General features: G+C 39.0%; 1 protein-coding gene across 1 annotated transcript in view; it reads right to left on the reverse strand.

Annotated features, from left to right (window-relative positions):
- Positions 1–4,119: 4,119 nt before the first annotated feature.
- ATP5A1 (ATP synthase, H+ transporting, mitochondrial F1 complex, alpha subunit 1, cardiac muscle) overlaps positions 4,120–13,346 on the reverse strand; it is an 11,264-nt gene continuing 2,037 nt past the window's right edge. The window contains exons 3-12 of the mRNA XM_008572810.1: positions 12,608–12,777; positions 9,729–9,902; positions 9,460–9,626; positions 9,132–9,280; positions 8,651–8,802; positions 8,322–8,546; positions 7,602–7,709; positions 7,334–7,478; positions 6,549–6,699; positions 4,120–4,886 (exon numbers count right to left, since the gene is read on the reverse strand). Coding sequence (XP_008571032.1) covers positions 4,805–4,886; positions 6,549–6,699; positions 7,334–7,478; positions 7,602–7,709; positions 8,322–8,546; positions 8,651–8,802; positions 9,132–9,280; positions 9,460–9,626; positions 9,729–9,902; positions 12,608–12,777 — 1,523 coding nt within the window. The 3' untranslated portion in view covers positions 4,120–4,804. The remainder of the gene's footprint in view (positions 4,887–6,548; positions 6,700–7,333; positions 7,479–7,601; positions 7,710–8,321; positions 8,547–8,650; positions 8,803–9,131; positions 9,281–9,459; positions 9,627–9,728; positions 9,903–12,607; positions 12,778–13,346) is intronic.

Genomic DNA, 13,346 nt, shown 5'->3' on the forward strand with positions numbered 1-13,346 from the left:
ACCGGTCTGTATGTGGGATCCGAACCCTCGGACGGGAGCGCCGCCGTGCTTCCCAAGCGGCTAGTGCGCCACCGGGCCAGCCCGAGAACTTTCTAATCAAAATTGACTACCATATTCCAGAAAAGGAAAATCAGATCCAGAAGTGATTTTGAGATTCAGATATCTAGAGCAAAAATCAGAAATAACTACCTGCTGTTTAGTCCAATGTTCCTGTAAGCACTGAAAAAGATTTAATTTGGTACTTGAAGGACTCCCCCTTTCCTACTAAAGGTAGTAGAGCATATCCATATATAATAAACATATTTTGACTTATTGGAGGGGGAGAGAAAGAAACTGGTTAAAATGAAGTTTCTGTATAGCAAATCCCCATTACCAAAATAAAATGGGGGAATCCTGAATACTTTAGAAACATTATAAAACATGATCCTTACAGACAAAAGCTTTTATAGATCAGTAAAAATTTAATTCAGTAAGAAGGGACAAAGTCTATAAAAAGCTAGTAATAGAAGAAATAAAAAAGCTATTAAAATATAAATAAAAATACAAGTTAGACCAATTTCTGCCTCACAAACTGACAAAAATTAAAGAAAACAGCACTGCCTAGTGTTGGTGAAAAGTATAATGAAAATAGTCACACTCCAATCAGCTGATAAACTGTCAACAGTATTAGTTGTTCCATCATTTTGTCAATACTTATTAAAACTTCAATCATTCCACTTCCAGGGATTTATCATACAGGAACATTTGCACACATATATAAATATGTGTATAAGAAAGTTGACTGCAGGATCAAAAAAGTATAACAAAAAATGATAAACATTCCAAATGTTCACTTTCTATTTAAAAAGTATCACTCTTTATCATTGCTCCTTACCTAAACTCTTTTAAAGCATTATAATGGGATTTTTTTTTTAAGGCATAAACCTACAAGGACAAAGAAACTGAGAAGATGACAGTTAACATTTTGGAAGCTGGAAAGCAAGATCTAGCTGACACAAGAAAGCCAGATACTAGGCAAACAGACAGGAACACTTGAAATAATGTTGCACAACTCAGGAGTCTCTGGAAGGGGAGAGTGGGGAGGAAGGTGGAAATCTAGTCATTCCAAAGAAAAGATCTAAAGATACTAACATTGGAAGTTTCCCCAAAAAGCAGCCTACAGTTCCCACAGTAAGTAAATCTACAATTGACAGCCCACCCACAGACATAGATCATCTAATCAACATTTTCAGTGTCCTACTCTAAAATATGAACTAGTCAAGATTTCCTGAAAAAAACATCTGCCAAAACACAAGGGGACAAATAGAACTTAAAATAAAGGGAAAAAATCCAAAATCTTACAGGAAGCAGACTTTGCATGCTAATGAACACTTCAACAAACGGTTACCATCAATCTCATCGAGGAAGGTACTATAGTCGCAAAACAAGTTCAGGATGTAAAATGAACTTTTAGATCAAGAGTTCTCAGAAATTTAAAAGACCAAAAAGGAAAAAGGCAATCGAATTGTTAGAAAACAAAGTTGAAAAAATTTTTCAGAAAGTAAAGGGATAAAACTAAAATAAAAAAGAGGAAAAAAAGAACCCTAGAGAACCAGTTCAGGAATCCAATAATTCAAAGAGATGCTGAACAGAAAAAATGGAAAACAGAAAATATATTCCAAATTAAAGGATATGCACTGCCATATTTAAAGAAACCATCAAGTGCTCCAGCACAATGAATAAAAGTAGACCTACACAAAGATATATCAAAATAAAAATTCACAATTAAAGGAATCAGTAATCCAAATAGCTTTAGCAACTGCAACACTAGTTCTTCAACACAACAGAGTATATACCAGCCCACCAGCACCACCAACCAAGAGGGTCTGAGAAACATTTTCAAGATGAAACTTGTAGAATGTCTGTTATGTTTAAACACATTAATATGAACAAGAGGAGATTTGGGGTTAAATTAGTGATATCACACGGCTTAGCCAAAAACAGCTTTTAAGGTCAAAGAAATTGCAACTGTGAATTGCTTTATCCTAAATCATAACCTGTTCATATGGTCATAATAAAATTATGGTGGGGTGTGTGGTGTATTAAGTATGCACATGCAAAATTCTCATCATCCCTTGGGTGAAATCAATATATTATACATATGTAAGAGGTGACATAATAACTACAATATGGAGACAACTGACAAAATAAATAGAAATTGGTTGCTTTCAGAAAGGAGGAAAAGGTTGGGAGTAGGCAAGGAATTACCATTTTCATGAACAGCCTTGTACAACTTGTCTGATACTTTAAATTATATACATATGTAACAATTTTAAAATGGAGCAAATAGAATACAGAAAGATCCAGGCATAGATGAAACCTTAGTAAGAACCATTTAATAAGTGGAACTGAAAAAATTGGATATGCATATGAAAATTAAATGTATTTCTAACCTCTACAAAAAAAAATGTGGGTTAATTTTGTGCCGATTTGTTTAGGATATATATAGGAAAAAACACTGCTTTTCCTTCTATATCAACAATTCTCTCAATACTTCACTTCCTGACACCGTGTGTGTGGGGTTTTCCCCACCAAGCAGTTCTCTGATTCTGTGGGCACCAACTGCGTGTCCTACAATTTAACCCAATTCTACCTACTTGGAAATAACATTAGATCCCACAGGTTCAGGGCTCAGTCCCACAAGACTGCCCCCAATTTTAGACACCAATTGCAAACCTAGGCTGTCACCTGTGCTTCTGACCTACATACTATAAGTCAGAAGCTTCCACAATATCCCCTCAGGTTTGATCACTTGCAATGACTGATCATAAAACTCAGGAAAATAGTATACTTACTAAATTATGGGTTTATTCTAAAAGGATACAACTCAGAAACTAGATGTACAGGGAGAAGTGTGGGTGAAGGGGCATGGAGCTTTCTCACCACTCCAGGGACACCATCCTCCCAGCACCTCCCATCAGCCTGGAAGTTCTCCGAATCCTGTCCAATTGGGTTTTTATGGAGGTTTCATTACGTGGGTGATTGATTAAATCATTGGCCTAGTTGGAGGACAGGGAAAAGGCTGAAAGTTCAAACCCTCTAATCACTTGGTTGGTTACCCCGGCAACAAAGCCCTATCCTGAGGATGTCCAGGATCCCCAACATCAGCGACCTCATTCTCATACAAAAAGACACTTATAACACTGCAGTTTCCAAGGGTTTTAGAAGCTGTGTGCCAGGATTTAAGAATGAAGACCAAAATGTTTTTTTTTTCCTTTTTGTCTTTTTTCGTGACTGGTAATGGGATCGCAACCCTCGGTGTTGCGCCCGTACAGCGACCTGCAACGGGATCGCAACCCTCGGTGTTGCGCCTGCACTGCGCTCAACCAGTGAGCGGACCGGTCTCTGTATGGGATCCGAACCCTCGGCGGGAGCGCCACCACACTCTACCGAGCGCGCCACCAGGCCGGCCCCAAAATGTTTTTATTACATCACAATAGTTTGGGGCCAAACACCAGTCTAGTCTACTACAAAGGAATTTTAGATGTGATTAATGTTTAAATCAGTAGACTTTCAGTACAGCATATTACCCTCCACAATGTGAGTGTGCTTCATCCATCTAAAGGCCTAAGAACTTCTCTGGGTCTCCAGCCTGCCCACCTGCCCTTTCAAACTTGCCAGCCCCCACAATACTGTGTACATTGTGTGTGTGTGTGTATATTATATATATATATATATATATATATGTATATATATATAATGTACACACACACACACACGCACATCCTATTGGTTCTACTTCTCAGGAGAGCCCGGTGGCGCACTGCATAGTGCGCCGTTTGGGAAGCGCGGCGGCGCTCCCGCCCGAGGGTTCGGATCCCACATACAGACCGGTTCCAGCTCACTGGCTGAGCGAGGCGCAGGAGCAACGCCGAGGGTTGCAATCCCGTTGCCGGTCCCCGGTCCGGTACGGGGGCAACACTGAGGGTTGCGATCCATTGCCGGACACGGAAAAAGACAAAAAGACAAAAAAATAAAAAATAAAAAATAAAAATAAATAAATACTAACAGTATGATTATAATTAAGAACTGCTGCTTATGAAAGGATATGTTAAAACAAACCACACAATGAGATCCAGATACTTTTCCACAGTTCTCTTTATTGGTATCACCTCAGTTTTTATCCCCATTCTTCATATTCCACTTACCAATTTTTCATTCCCTTGAGAATTTTAGTTGTCCTATTCTTTCCCTGCCCACTGTATCTTTACACAGATAGTTCTTCTGGGTAGAGAAGCCAATCAGGCTCTTCAATATTGTCAACTTGCCACATATACAGTCATCCAGTTTGTCAATTTTTCTTTCACCTACCACAAAGTACTCTAGAAACTTGAAAAAGAGCTCAACCTTGAATTATTTAGCTCTGCTGATTGTACTAATACTCAAGTAAAATAGGTTAAGAAGCATGTTTACCAATTCCTCAATGTAATCTCAGTCGTTTTAAACACAATGTTATAAAACCAAGGTCAACAGGGCAGCCGCCAAAACAAATAAAAACACAAAAGGGCAGGCCAGCCAACTCAGGTTGTTAGAGCACAATGTTATAACACCAAAATGAAGGGTGCAGATTCCCTTACCTGCTGGCCACCAAAAAAAACAACAATAACACAAACTACAGAAAACCAACACACGATACCGAACTTTTATTTTTAATGTGATTTCTGTACATCAGGAGTTTGAGAGTAATTCTTTTACAAATGAAACTGATTTACTAGAAGAAATGATGACAAAACCAAACCAGTATGTGTTGTAAATCCATAGGCATTTAGGCTTCAAATCCAGCCAAGAAATTTGTTACAATCTCTTTCAGCTTTGCATCTGACTCTTCAGAAATCTTTCCATCAGCCCTATTTGGAAATAAAAGCAGACCATCAGTTCTGACCTAGAGAAAAAATTGAAGGAATGACCAACTTCTGGTCAAGATGGCAGAATAGACGGTCCCCAGCGTCATTCTCTCCCATAAATCAACCCATTTACAACTATGAAAAAGCAACGACTGCTAAGCTGGGGGTATGAGAGCTCAGGGGAAGAGGAGGAGAGACCTACGTAGTATATGAAAGCGGGAGAAGCCATGATGAGAGAAAGAAAAAACCACTCCAACTATTTCAAATCCTGACCACCTCTAGGCTGGAGCTGCCGAGCACACGGGGTAGGAGCTGGCAAAAGCCACAGCTGTGCCCTTTGGATGAAGTTGCTTGGAGGCAGCAGGGGAGAAGAGGACCTTGGTGGCTCTCAGGCCAGCAAGACCACTAACAGGGTTCCCACAGACCCACAAAGAAACAAGGAGCCACAACTGAAAAAAAGGAGTCACTCAGAGGCCTGTAAGTCATCGCAGGGGACTGGCACATGGCCCGCCCTATAGGAAGTGTTTGGAACACAGGCAATGGGGGAGACAGGCCCACCGGGGGAACAATGGGGCACAGCAAGGACAGCTGCTCTGTCTCCCAATCAGCGCAGGACCACTCAGAGGAGACTGGTCAGGAATATAGAGTTGCATGGGGTGCAGTTTGATGAAAAGACTCAGGCTCGGACCACAGTTTCCACAGAACCCAGGTACACCGGATCTCACAAGACCTGGAAGTACTTATAAGGTCAACCATTAAAACCTGAACTGCACAAACAGCCTTCCCTAGGAATCAGCAGCAAAGCAGCAATTTAGCTCAACCAAAGAGCTCAAGTACTGGTCCCCACAGGGAGTTCCCCCGTTTTAGAAGCAAAGGACAACAAATTAGTTCCAGCACAGAGTTTAAGTGGTGGGAACAGCAAATAATCCAACAGAAAACTGAAAGAAGAAACAAAATACCAACAACCAGAGAAAAAGTTTGATATTAAGTAGTAAAGGTCTCATTTCACCAAAGAACACCTATAACACCTAGAAGGACTGGAAGTCCCTTGGGCTACCAAGCCAGAAAGGGGGAAGGTCAAGGCCCTCAGCCATGCCCCCTGACACCCACAACCAGTCCCGAAGGTGGGGGCAGGGCCTTGGCCGCACCCCACCTCCCAACCCCAGTGACCAACCACCAAGCCACTGCAGGAAGCACCCCAGGCTCTCCTGAGCTGGGGTGATGGGGGGCCGAGGGCCTCGACCATGCCCTCTGACATGTGAAACCAGCCCAGCAATGACCACCATGCCACAGCAAGAAGGGCCCTGGGTTCCCGAACTGGGGTTGTAGTGGCTGAAGGCTTTTGCTACACCCACCCCAGCAGTGACCAAGCCACCACTGGAAGCCCCCTGGTCTCCCGTGTGCGAATGAGGAGGGTGTCACAGGCCTCAAGCCTGCCCCTTCCCCTTCTCCTTTCATCCCTTTTCCTTCTCCTTTCCCCCTCCTCTTCCTCCCAACTAATTTGCAACATCATAGAATATAAAAAAAAAAAATTAATAAAAAATAAATTTAAAAAAAAAGAATAAATTGAATGACCAACCTAACTACAGAATTGAAAAGAATTCTAAAGAGCTTATCCTAGAACTTAGCTGTTTACAAAAAAAAGGCCATCAACTGCATTCATACCTGATATTGCCCAACAGGGCCTGGTGCTGGCTGACAACATGTGTCAAGAAAGCATTCTCAAACTTTGTGATCTTGCTGGGCTCCAGTTTATCAAGATACCCCCTTACACCTGCATAGATAACAGCCACTTGTTCTTCAATCGCCATAGGAGCTGAAAAGAAACAAAGAATGTCAAGTGAGTTGATATGTTAATAAAGTCAAAGAAACTTGTTTTTTCCTCTAATTACTAATACGTCCCTATATATCACTTATGCTTACATTCTCACAGACCTAGAACTCCACTTAATACTCCTTCCCACCTCCCTTCCCAGGGAACAGTTTTTTCTTATATATGCAAGCCTTGATGTGTAATCTTTCGGTATAGCACATAAGCACTATTTATAATCTGGCAGTGTTTGGGGTATAAATAATTAGCTGAAAATTTTGGGTTAAATAAAAACAACTAACATTCTTTTAAATCTGCCAAATTCCACAATCATACCACTAAGCAGGTAGAGGAATATAAGAGGTTTTAACTCCTAAAAGGAATTTACTTAGTAAATTTTCCTGATTATTAAGTTTGTAACATTTACATTCAAATGGTGATAAGAACTGTACTTTAGTTATGTAATGTATGCATTAATTGCACATTACTTAACTGATTGCTTAATTAATGATTAATTACTCAATTAACTGATGAAAGATAACAGCACACATTACAGTCCGTGATACATGATGTAGCTCTGTGGGCCTGGGAAGACCCTAACATACAATAGAAACTTGACCAAATGAAGAAAAGAACTCACAATACTGTCCTTGCTTCAGCAACTCAGTCAGACGCACACCCCGACTCAACAGTTGTTGAGTGGCAGCATCGAGGTCAGAACCAAACTGGGCAAAAGCAGCAACCTCACGATACTGAGCCAATTCCAGCTTCATGGTACCTGCCACCTGAAATACAGAAATTATTGGTACTGAAAGTCAATGACAAAGAGCACCACACAAATAGTCAATATACTGTAAGATTTTAACTTAATAATATACTCCAACCCTGCTACAATGATACAAAATTACCTGCTTCATAGCCCTGGTTTGGGCAGCAGATCCGACGCGGGACACAGACAAACCAACATTAATGGCGGGGCGGATACCTTTATAGAACAATTCTGTTTCCAAGAAGATCTACAATGTAAGGAGAATACACATGCTAGCAATCTTAAAGTAAAGAAATCATTAATTTTCAAAGTTAAGTCACTGTGCCAAAAAACTAAAGTCTAAAATCTGAGGAAAAATGCTAAGAGTCTGCTTATGGTAGAGTCCCCCAAATCTTTCACAACCCAAATCGACCTATATATCCTATTGCTGAGATAAGGAAGTGTGTATGAGAAAAAACAGATAATGTATTTATATTGAAATATATACAAGTGAAGTAATAAGGATCTCTGGGATGTGCTTCAAAATTATCTAGGGGTGAAGAATAGTAGTGGGTATAAATAAAACAAGAACAAAACACACTACTCCATGAAATGATTACTGAGTGACACATGTGGTTTCATTATAGGAGGGTACTTCAAAAGTTCATGGAAAGATTCGTATTATCTTTTCATTTTATTTTTCCATGAACTTTTTGAAGTACCTTCATACTATTCTCCTTATTTTTGTACACGTTTGGAATTTTCCATAATAAAAAGTAAAAGGCATTTAACAAATCAGTTCATAACCACTAGTCTCAAGCAATGTCTTGGGAGTGCCCAAACTTTTTTTTAATGCTTACTTTAATCATTTAAATAATACCTGTCCATCAGTGATAGAAATGACATTCGTTGGAATATAAGCAGACACATCACCAGCCTGTGTTTCTATGACTGGTAAGGCAGTCAAGGAACCACCACCAAAAGCATCATTCATTTTGGCTGCTCTCTCTAGCAGCCGGGAGTGTAGGTAGAACACATCACCAGGATATGCCTCACGGCCAGGGGGTCGGCGGAGCAACAGAGACATCTGACGGTAAGCAACAGCCTACGGTACAGAAGAGGGTCGTGAAGTTCACCTATTAAAAGCTGCAGAAATCAAGTGTGATTGTAGTGCTAATACACAGATTCTAAAAATATTTTTCCTTTGACCTGTTTGGATAAGTCGTCATAGATGATCAATGCATGTTTGCCATTATCTCTAAAATATTCTCCCATAGAACAGCCAGAATAAGGAGCCAGGTACTGAAGTGGGGCAGCATCAGAAGCAGTAGCTGACACAACAATGGTGTACTTCATGGCATCTAAGGAAAAAATAAGTTTTACAGGGTTATCAACATTGTAATTTAAAATCAGAAGATACTACAATAAAAATTATTTAAGTGCTAAAAAGATTTTACTATTAAAAATTAACCTGAGTCAAATAGCCTCCACTTTAAAAAAACTGACAAAAGCTTTAGATTTACTAGTTTTATACATATTTATTTTTTACTTATTGTTTCTGTTTTACTTATTGATTTATATTAGAAAGTGCAGCTCATTAGGAAGTAATTAAAATCAACCTTCAATAAGTAGAAGCTGTTCAATAGATTAGCAGCAGCAGAACAGCAATGGGACTAAAGTTCTTTAATACCTGCATCTGTAAGTCTCTTCACCAACTGGGCAACAGTGGATCTCTTCTGACCAATAGCAACATAGATACAGTACAGCTTCTTCTTTTCATCAGATCCATCATTGAAACGTTTCTGGTTAATGATTGTGTCAATAGCAATCGATGTTTTCCTTTAAAAAGAGAAAGTAAACATAAACCTTACTAAATACTTCAAAGGACTTCACTAATCCTCACATCACATTCTACTGCCCCTTTTATATCCAAAGCATTTACCATTTCTAGACTAAAAAGTAATTTTCCCATTGAGCAATTTTAGTTAAAAACTTTTAAAAGGCTTTTGAGTCTTTACCCAGTCTGTCTGTCACCAATAATCAGCTCACGCTGACCACGACCAATTGGCACCAAGCTATCTACAGCCTTAATGCCAGTCTGCATTGGTTCCCGCACAGAGATTCGAGGAATGATTCCAGGGGCTTTCAGGCCAACTCGCCTACGAGTCTTGGAACCAATTGGACCCTGTAAAAAATAATAATAATAATAATAAAAAAGAACCTTGAGAATAATCACTTTTGATGTTTGTTAGAAGCTGCAACCACATCTAATGAACATTAAACCTACCTTTCCATCAATGGCATTACCAAGGGCATCTACTACACGACCCAATAGCTCCTCGCCAACTGGAACATCCACAATGGCTCCTGTCCTCTTCACAATATCTCCTTCCTTAATTAGTTTATCATTTCCAAACACGACAACACCAACATTGTCAGGTTCCAAATTCAGAGACATACCCTATACAAAAGACACAAATGAACACCAATGAAGCTGCGACATTCCTTCCTATACACCAATATTACATGATATGAAAATGGGGGATGGGAAAAAAAGCAGTACTGTATTGTCCTTTTCATCTGGTTTACTTGACTATTTTTCCAATTAATACACAACCTTCTTTGGTTAAGACTTAAAATATCAACATGTTCCCTTGGATAATCTTAGGATAGCACTAGGGTAAGCCTAACATGCTCATCATCACGTCCTGGAAGAACTAAAAGCAGCAAAGAAATTGGCCAGGTTAAGTTTTTTCCCACTGCATTGCCTTTGGCTAGGGCATTTGAGCTGGGTGATCACTACAAAATAAAGTGATTTGGGTCAAATGGAAATTTTAAAATACATTTGATTTACACCTTTTTATCTATCAGAAGCTCCATAAACAGTACAAGGAATTATCTAATCAAAACCTGTATTCCATCCAGTTAGCTCACTTGGAGCATGGTGTTGGTAACACTAAGGTCACAGGTTTGGATCCCTGTACCGGCCGAAAAAGAAAGAAAACCTGTATTCCTTGGGTTAATAGAAAGTGAAATTATTAAAAGCTACCCAATTGTAGCCAATCAAGAACAAATTTTCATAACATAAGAGCACCAAGTCATCTCTCATGATTACAACTAGATCTAAAATTGGTAAGATTTTAGGTTCCTAACTCGTGTCAGAAGCAAAAGGCTATTCCAGGAACAGTGTCCAGTCAGTAATGAAAGCTCAAGGGAAGTACTTAAAATAAATACAGAAGAGTATGATGGAGTATCATTGCAGTACAAAAACTTCAGCCTATATCTAATTTTCAATATGGTATCCACTAACTACATGTGGCTATTTAAATTTAAATTTAATCAAATTTAAAAAATTAAAAATTCAGTTCCTCAGTCACACTAGCCACATTTTACATGCTCATTATCTGTATAATAGGTACTGTATTAAACAGCACAGGCCTAAAACATTTCCACCACTGCAAAAAGTCCTATTGGACAGTACTGTTCTAGATACTTGGATCTGAAAAGTTAAAGGGAAATTCACAATTTATCTATTTCAACCTAACTTTCTAAAAATATATGGTAGTCCCCCTTATCCAGTTTCGCTTTCCTCAATTTCAGGTACCAGTGGTCAACTGCAATCCCAAAATTAAACAGAAAATTCCAAAAAGAAACAATTCTTAAGTTTTAAAATGCACGCCATTCTGAGAAGCATGATGAAATCTCACACCACTCTGCTGTGTACACACTATACACGCTACCTGCCCGTTAGTCACTTAGTAGCCCTGTTATCAGATGGACTGTCACAGTACCACAGTGCTCATGTTCAACTAACCCTCATTTTACTTCAGAATGACCCCAAGGCACAAGAGTAGTGATGCTGACAATTCAGATATGCCAAAGAGAAGCCTGAAAGTGCTTCCCTTAAGTGAAGAGTTCTCAACTTAAAAGGAAAGAAAACTTGTATGCTGAGGTTGCTAAGATCTATGGTTAAGAACAAATCTATCCATGAAATTGTGAACAATATACATACGTGTTTTGGTTTTGGTGGCTGGCCATTATGGAAATCCAAACCCTTGACCTTGAATGTACGCTGAGGTTGCTAAGATCTATGGTTAAGAACAAATCTATCCATGAAATTGTGAACAGTATACATACGTGTTTTGGTTTTGGTGGCTGGCCATTATGGAAATCCAAACCCTTGACCTTGATGTTATCAACAGCATGCTCTAACCAAGTGAACTAACCAGCCAGCCCTAGTTATTGTCATTAATCTATATCTAATTTATAAACTAAACTTTATCATAGGTATGTGTACATATAGGAAAAAAACAAAGTGCATATAGGGTTTGGTACTATCTGCAGTTTCAGGCATCCATTGGGAGTGGTCTTGGAATGTATCCTCTGCGGACAAGGTAAGAATCCCCCATGAATAAGGATGGATTACTGCATATATTGAAAGTAAGAGAGGTTAAATTTTTATTCAAGGTCCTACAGCTAATGATAACTTTGGGCTCTACAATTTGTCTTCCACATCAAGTGGCTCTTATTCCAAACTGAACACTAGATGGAGGATCAAAATTATCCTCCCCCGTATCTGTGTGCTCAGTTGATAGTCCTACTGCCCTGATCCACCCAGATATCATCCTCTGCTTTTCTTGCAGAGACAATGACTCCTACCTACAACTTTTATTTCTCATCCCACTGACTGACTAGGCTAAACCTAATAGAAGGGAGTAGACCTGTATCATCAGGGAGCTTCAGATAGCTACACGGCTAACTCACCTTTTAAGAATAATAAGTCTACTCTTACTAGAAATACAGAGTCACTGACTTTCAACTCTCCAGCAGAAATGAATGTAGCTAAAATTACCAAATACTTTTGTATAAAATGATCTTAATGGCTAGTAAGAACAGACTTGAACTTCTTGTAACTTAGGTAAAAGTTAAATCAATTTTATATCTTGGAGCCAGTGGCAACAACTTATGTGTAATCAACTGCAAGAGTAAAAAATCTGGCTAATCAAAACCGTTAAGTTTATTCTCTTTACAATCTAATGACAAGAAAAAAACCTGAAGCAAATTGAGACTTAACGTTTTAAAAAACCTGACACAATTTCTGAACTGCTTATGAATAACTGAGAAGACACAGATCCTAAAACACCAAAATCTCACTTTATAATCTACCTTTAAGCCAGAAGAAAACTCGACCATTTCTTCTGCTTGTACATTCCTCAGCCCATGTACTCGGGCAATACCATCACCAATACTTAAGACACGCCCAGTTTCTTCAAGGTCAACAGAGGTATCAGCTCCAAGAATACGCTCTTCAAGAATAGAGGACACCTCAGCAGTGCCTATTGAGAGAGCAAAATTCAATTAGAAAATAATCCGGCCTTCTCTATCACATTTGCAATGTGCAAATTCAAAGACTGCCAAGTATAGAGTAGCAACTATCTGCTTTGAAAAAATCTATAGATTAGATTTACCTACTTTTCTCTAATGCTTTTTAGGAGAGGAAAAAAAAATCTTTCATAGATCAGAAAGGGTACCCACTGCCTAGTATGTATATTTTTTGTTTCTACCCAAGGAGCATTATCACAACAAAGAAGCTATACCAATATCAAAAGAGAAATACGTAACTGTAGTTCATTTCACTACAACAAGAGAACCTACCAACACAAGGCTAAATGGCACACTGTGATTTATAAATCTGAGATTCTGTAATCACAAAAAAATGAGAAAAAAATTGAAAAACCCACAACAGTTATATAACCGACATAACATATGTTTTCACTTAAAGATAAGGTAGTTAGGTGTCATGTGGACATGGAAATAATGACCTACCAGTCTTCTGAAGACGAGGAGGGTTAGAGGCATGGAGGTTCCTTGTGGCAATGAAGGATGATCCCAAAGCATTTTTGGA

The sequence above is a fragment of the Galeopterus variegatus genome, unplaced genomic scaffold (genome assembly GCF_000696425.1).
Source record: "Galeopterus variegatus unplaced genomic scaffold, G_variegatus-3.0.2 Scaffold839, whole genome shotgun sequence".
Classification (NCBI taxonomy): Eukaryota; Metazoa; Chordata; class Mammalia; order Dermoptera; family Cynocephalidae; genus Galeopterus; species Galeopterus variegatus.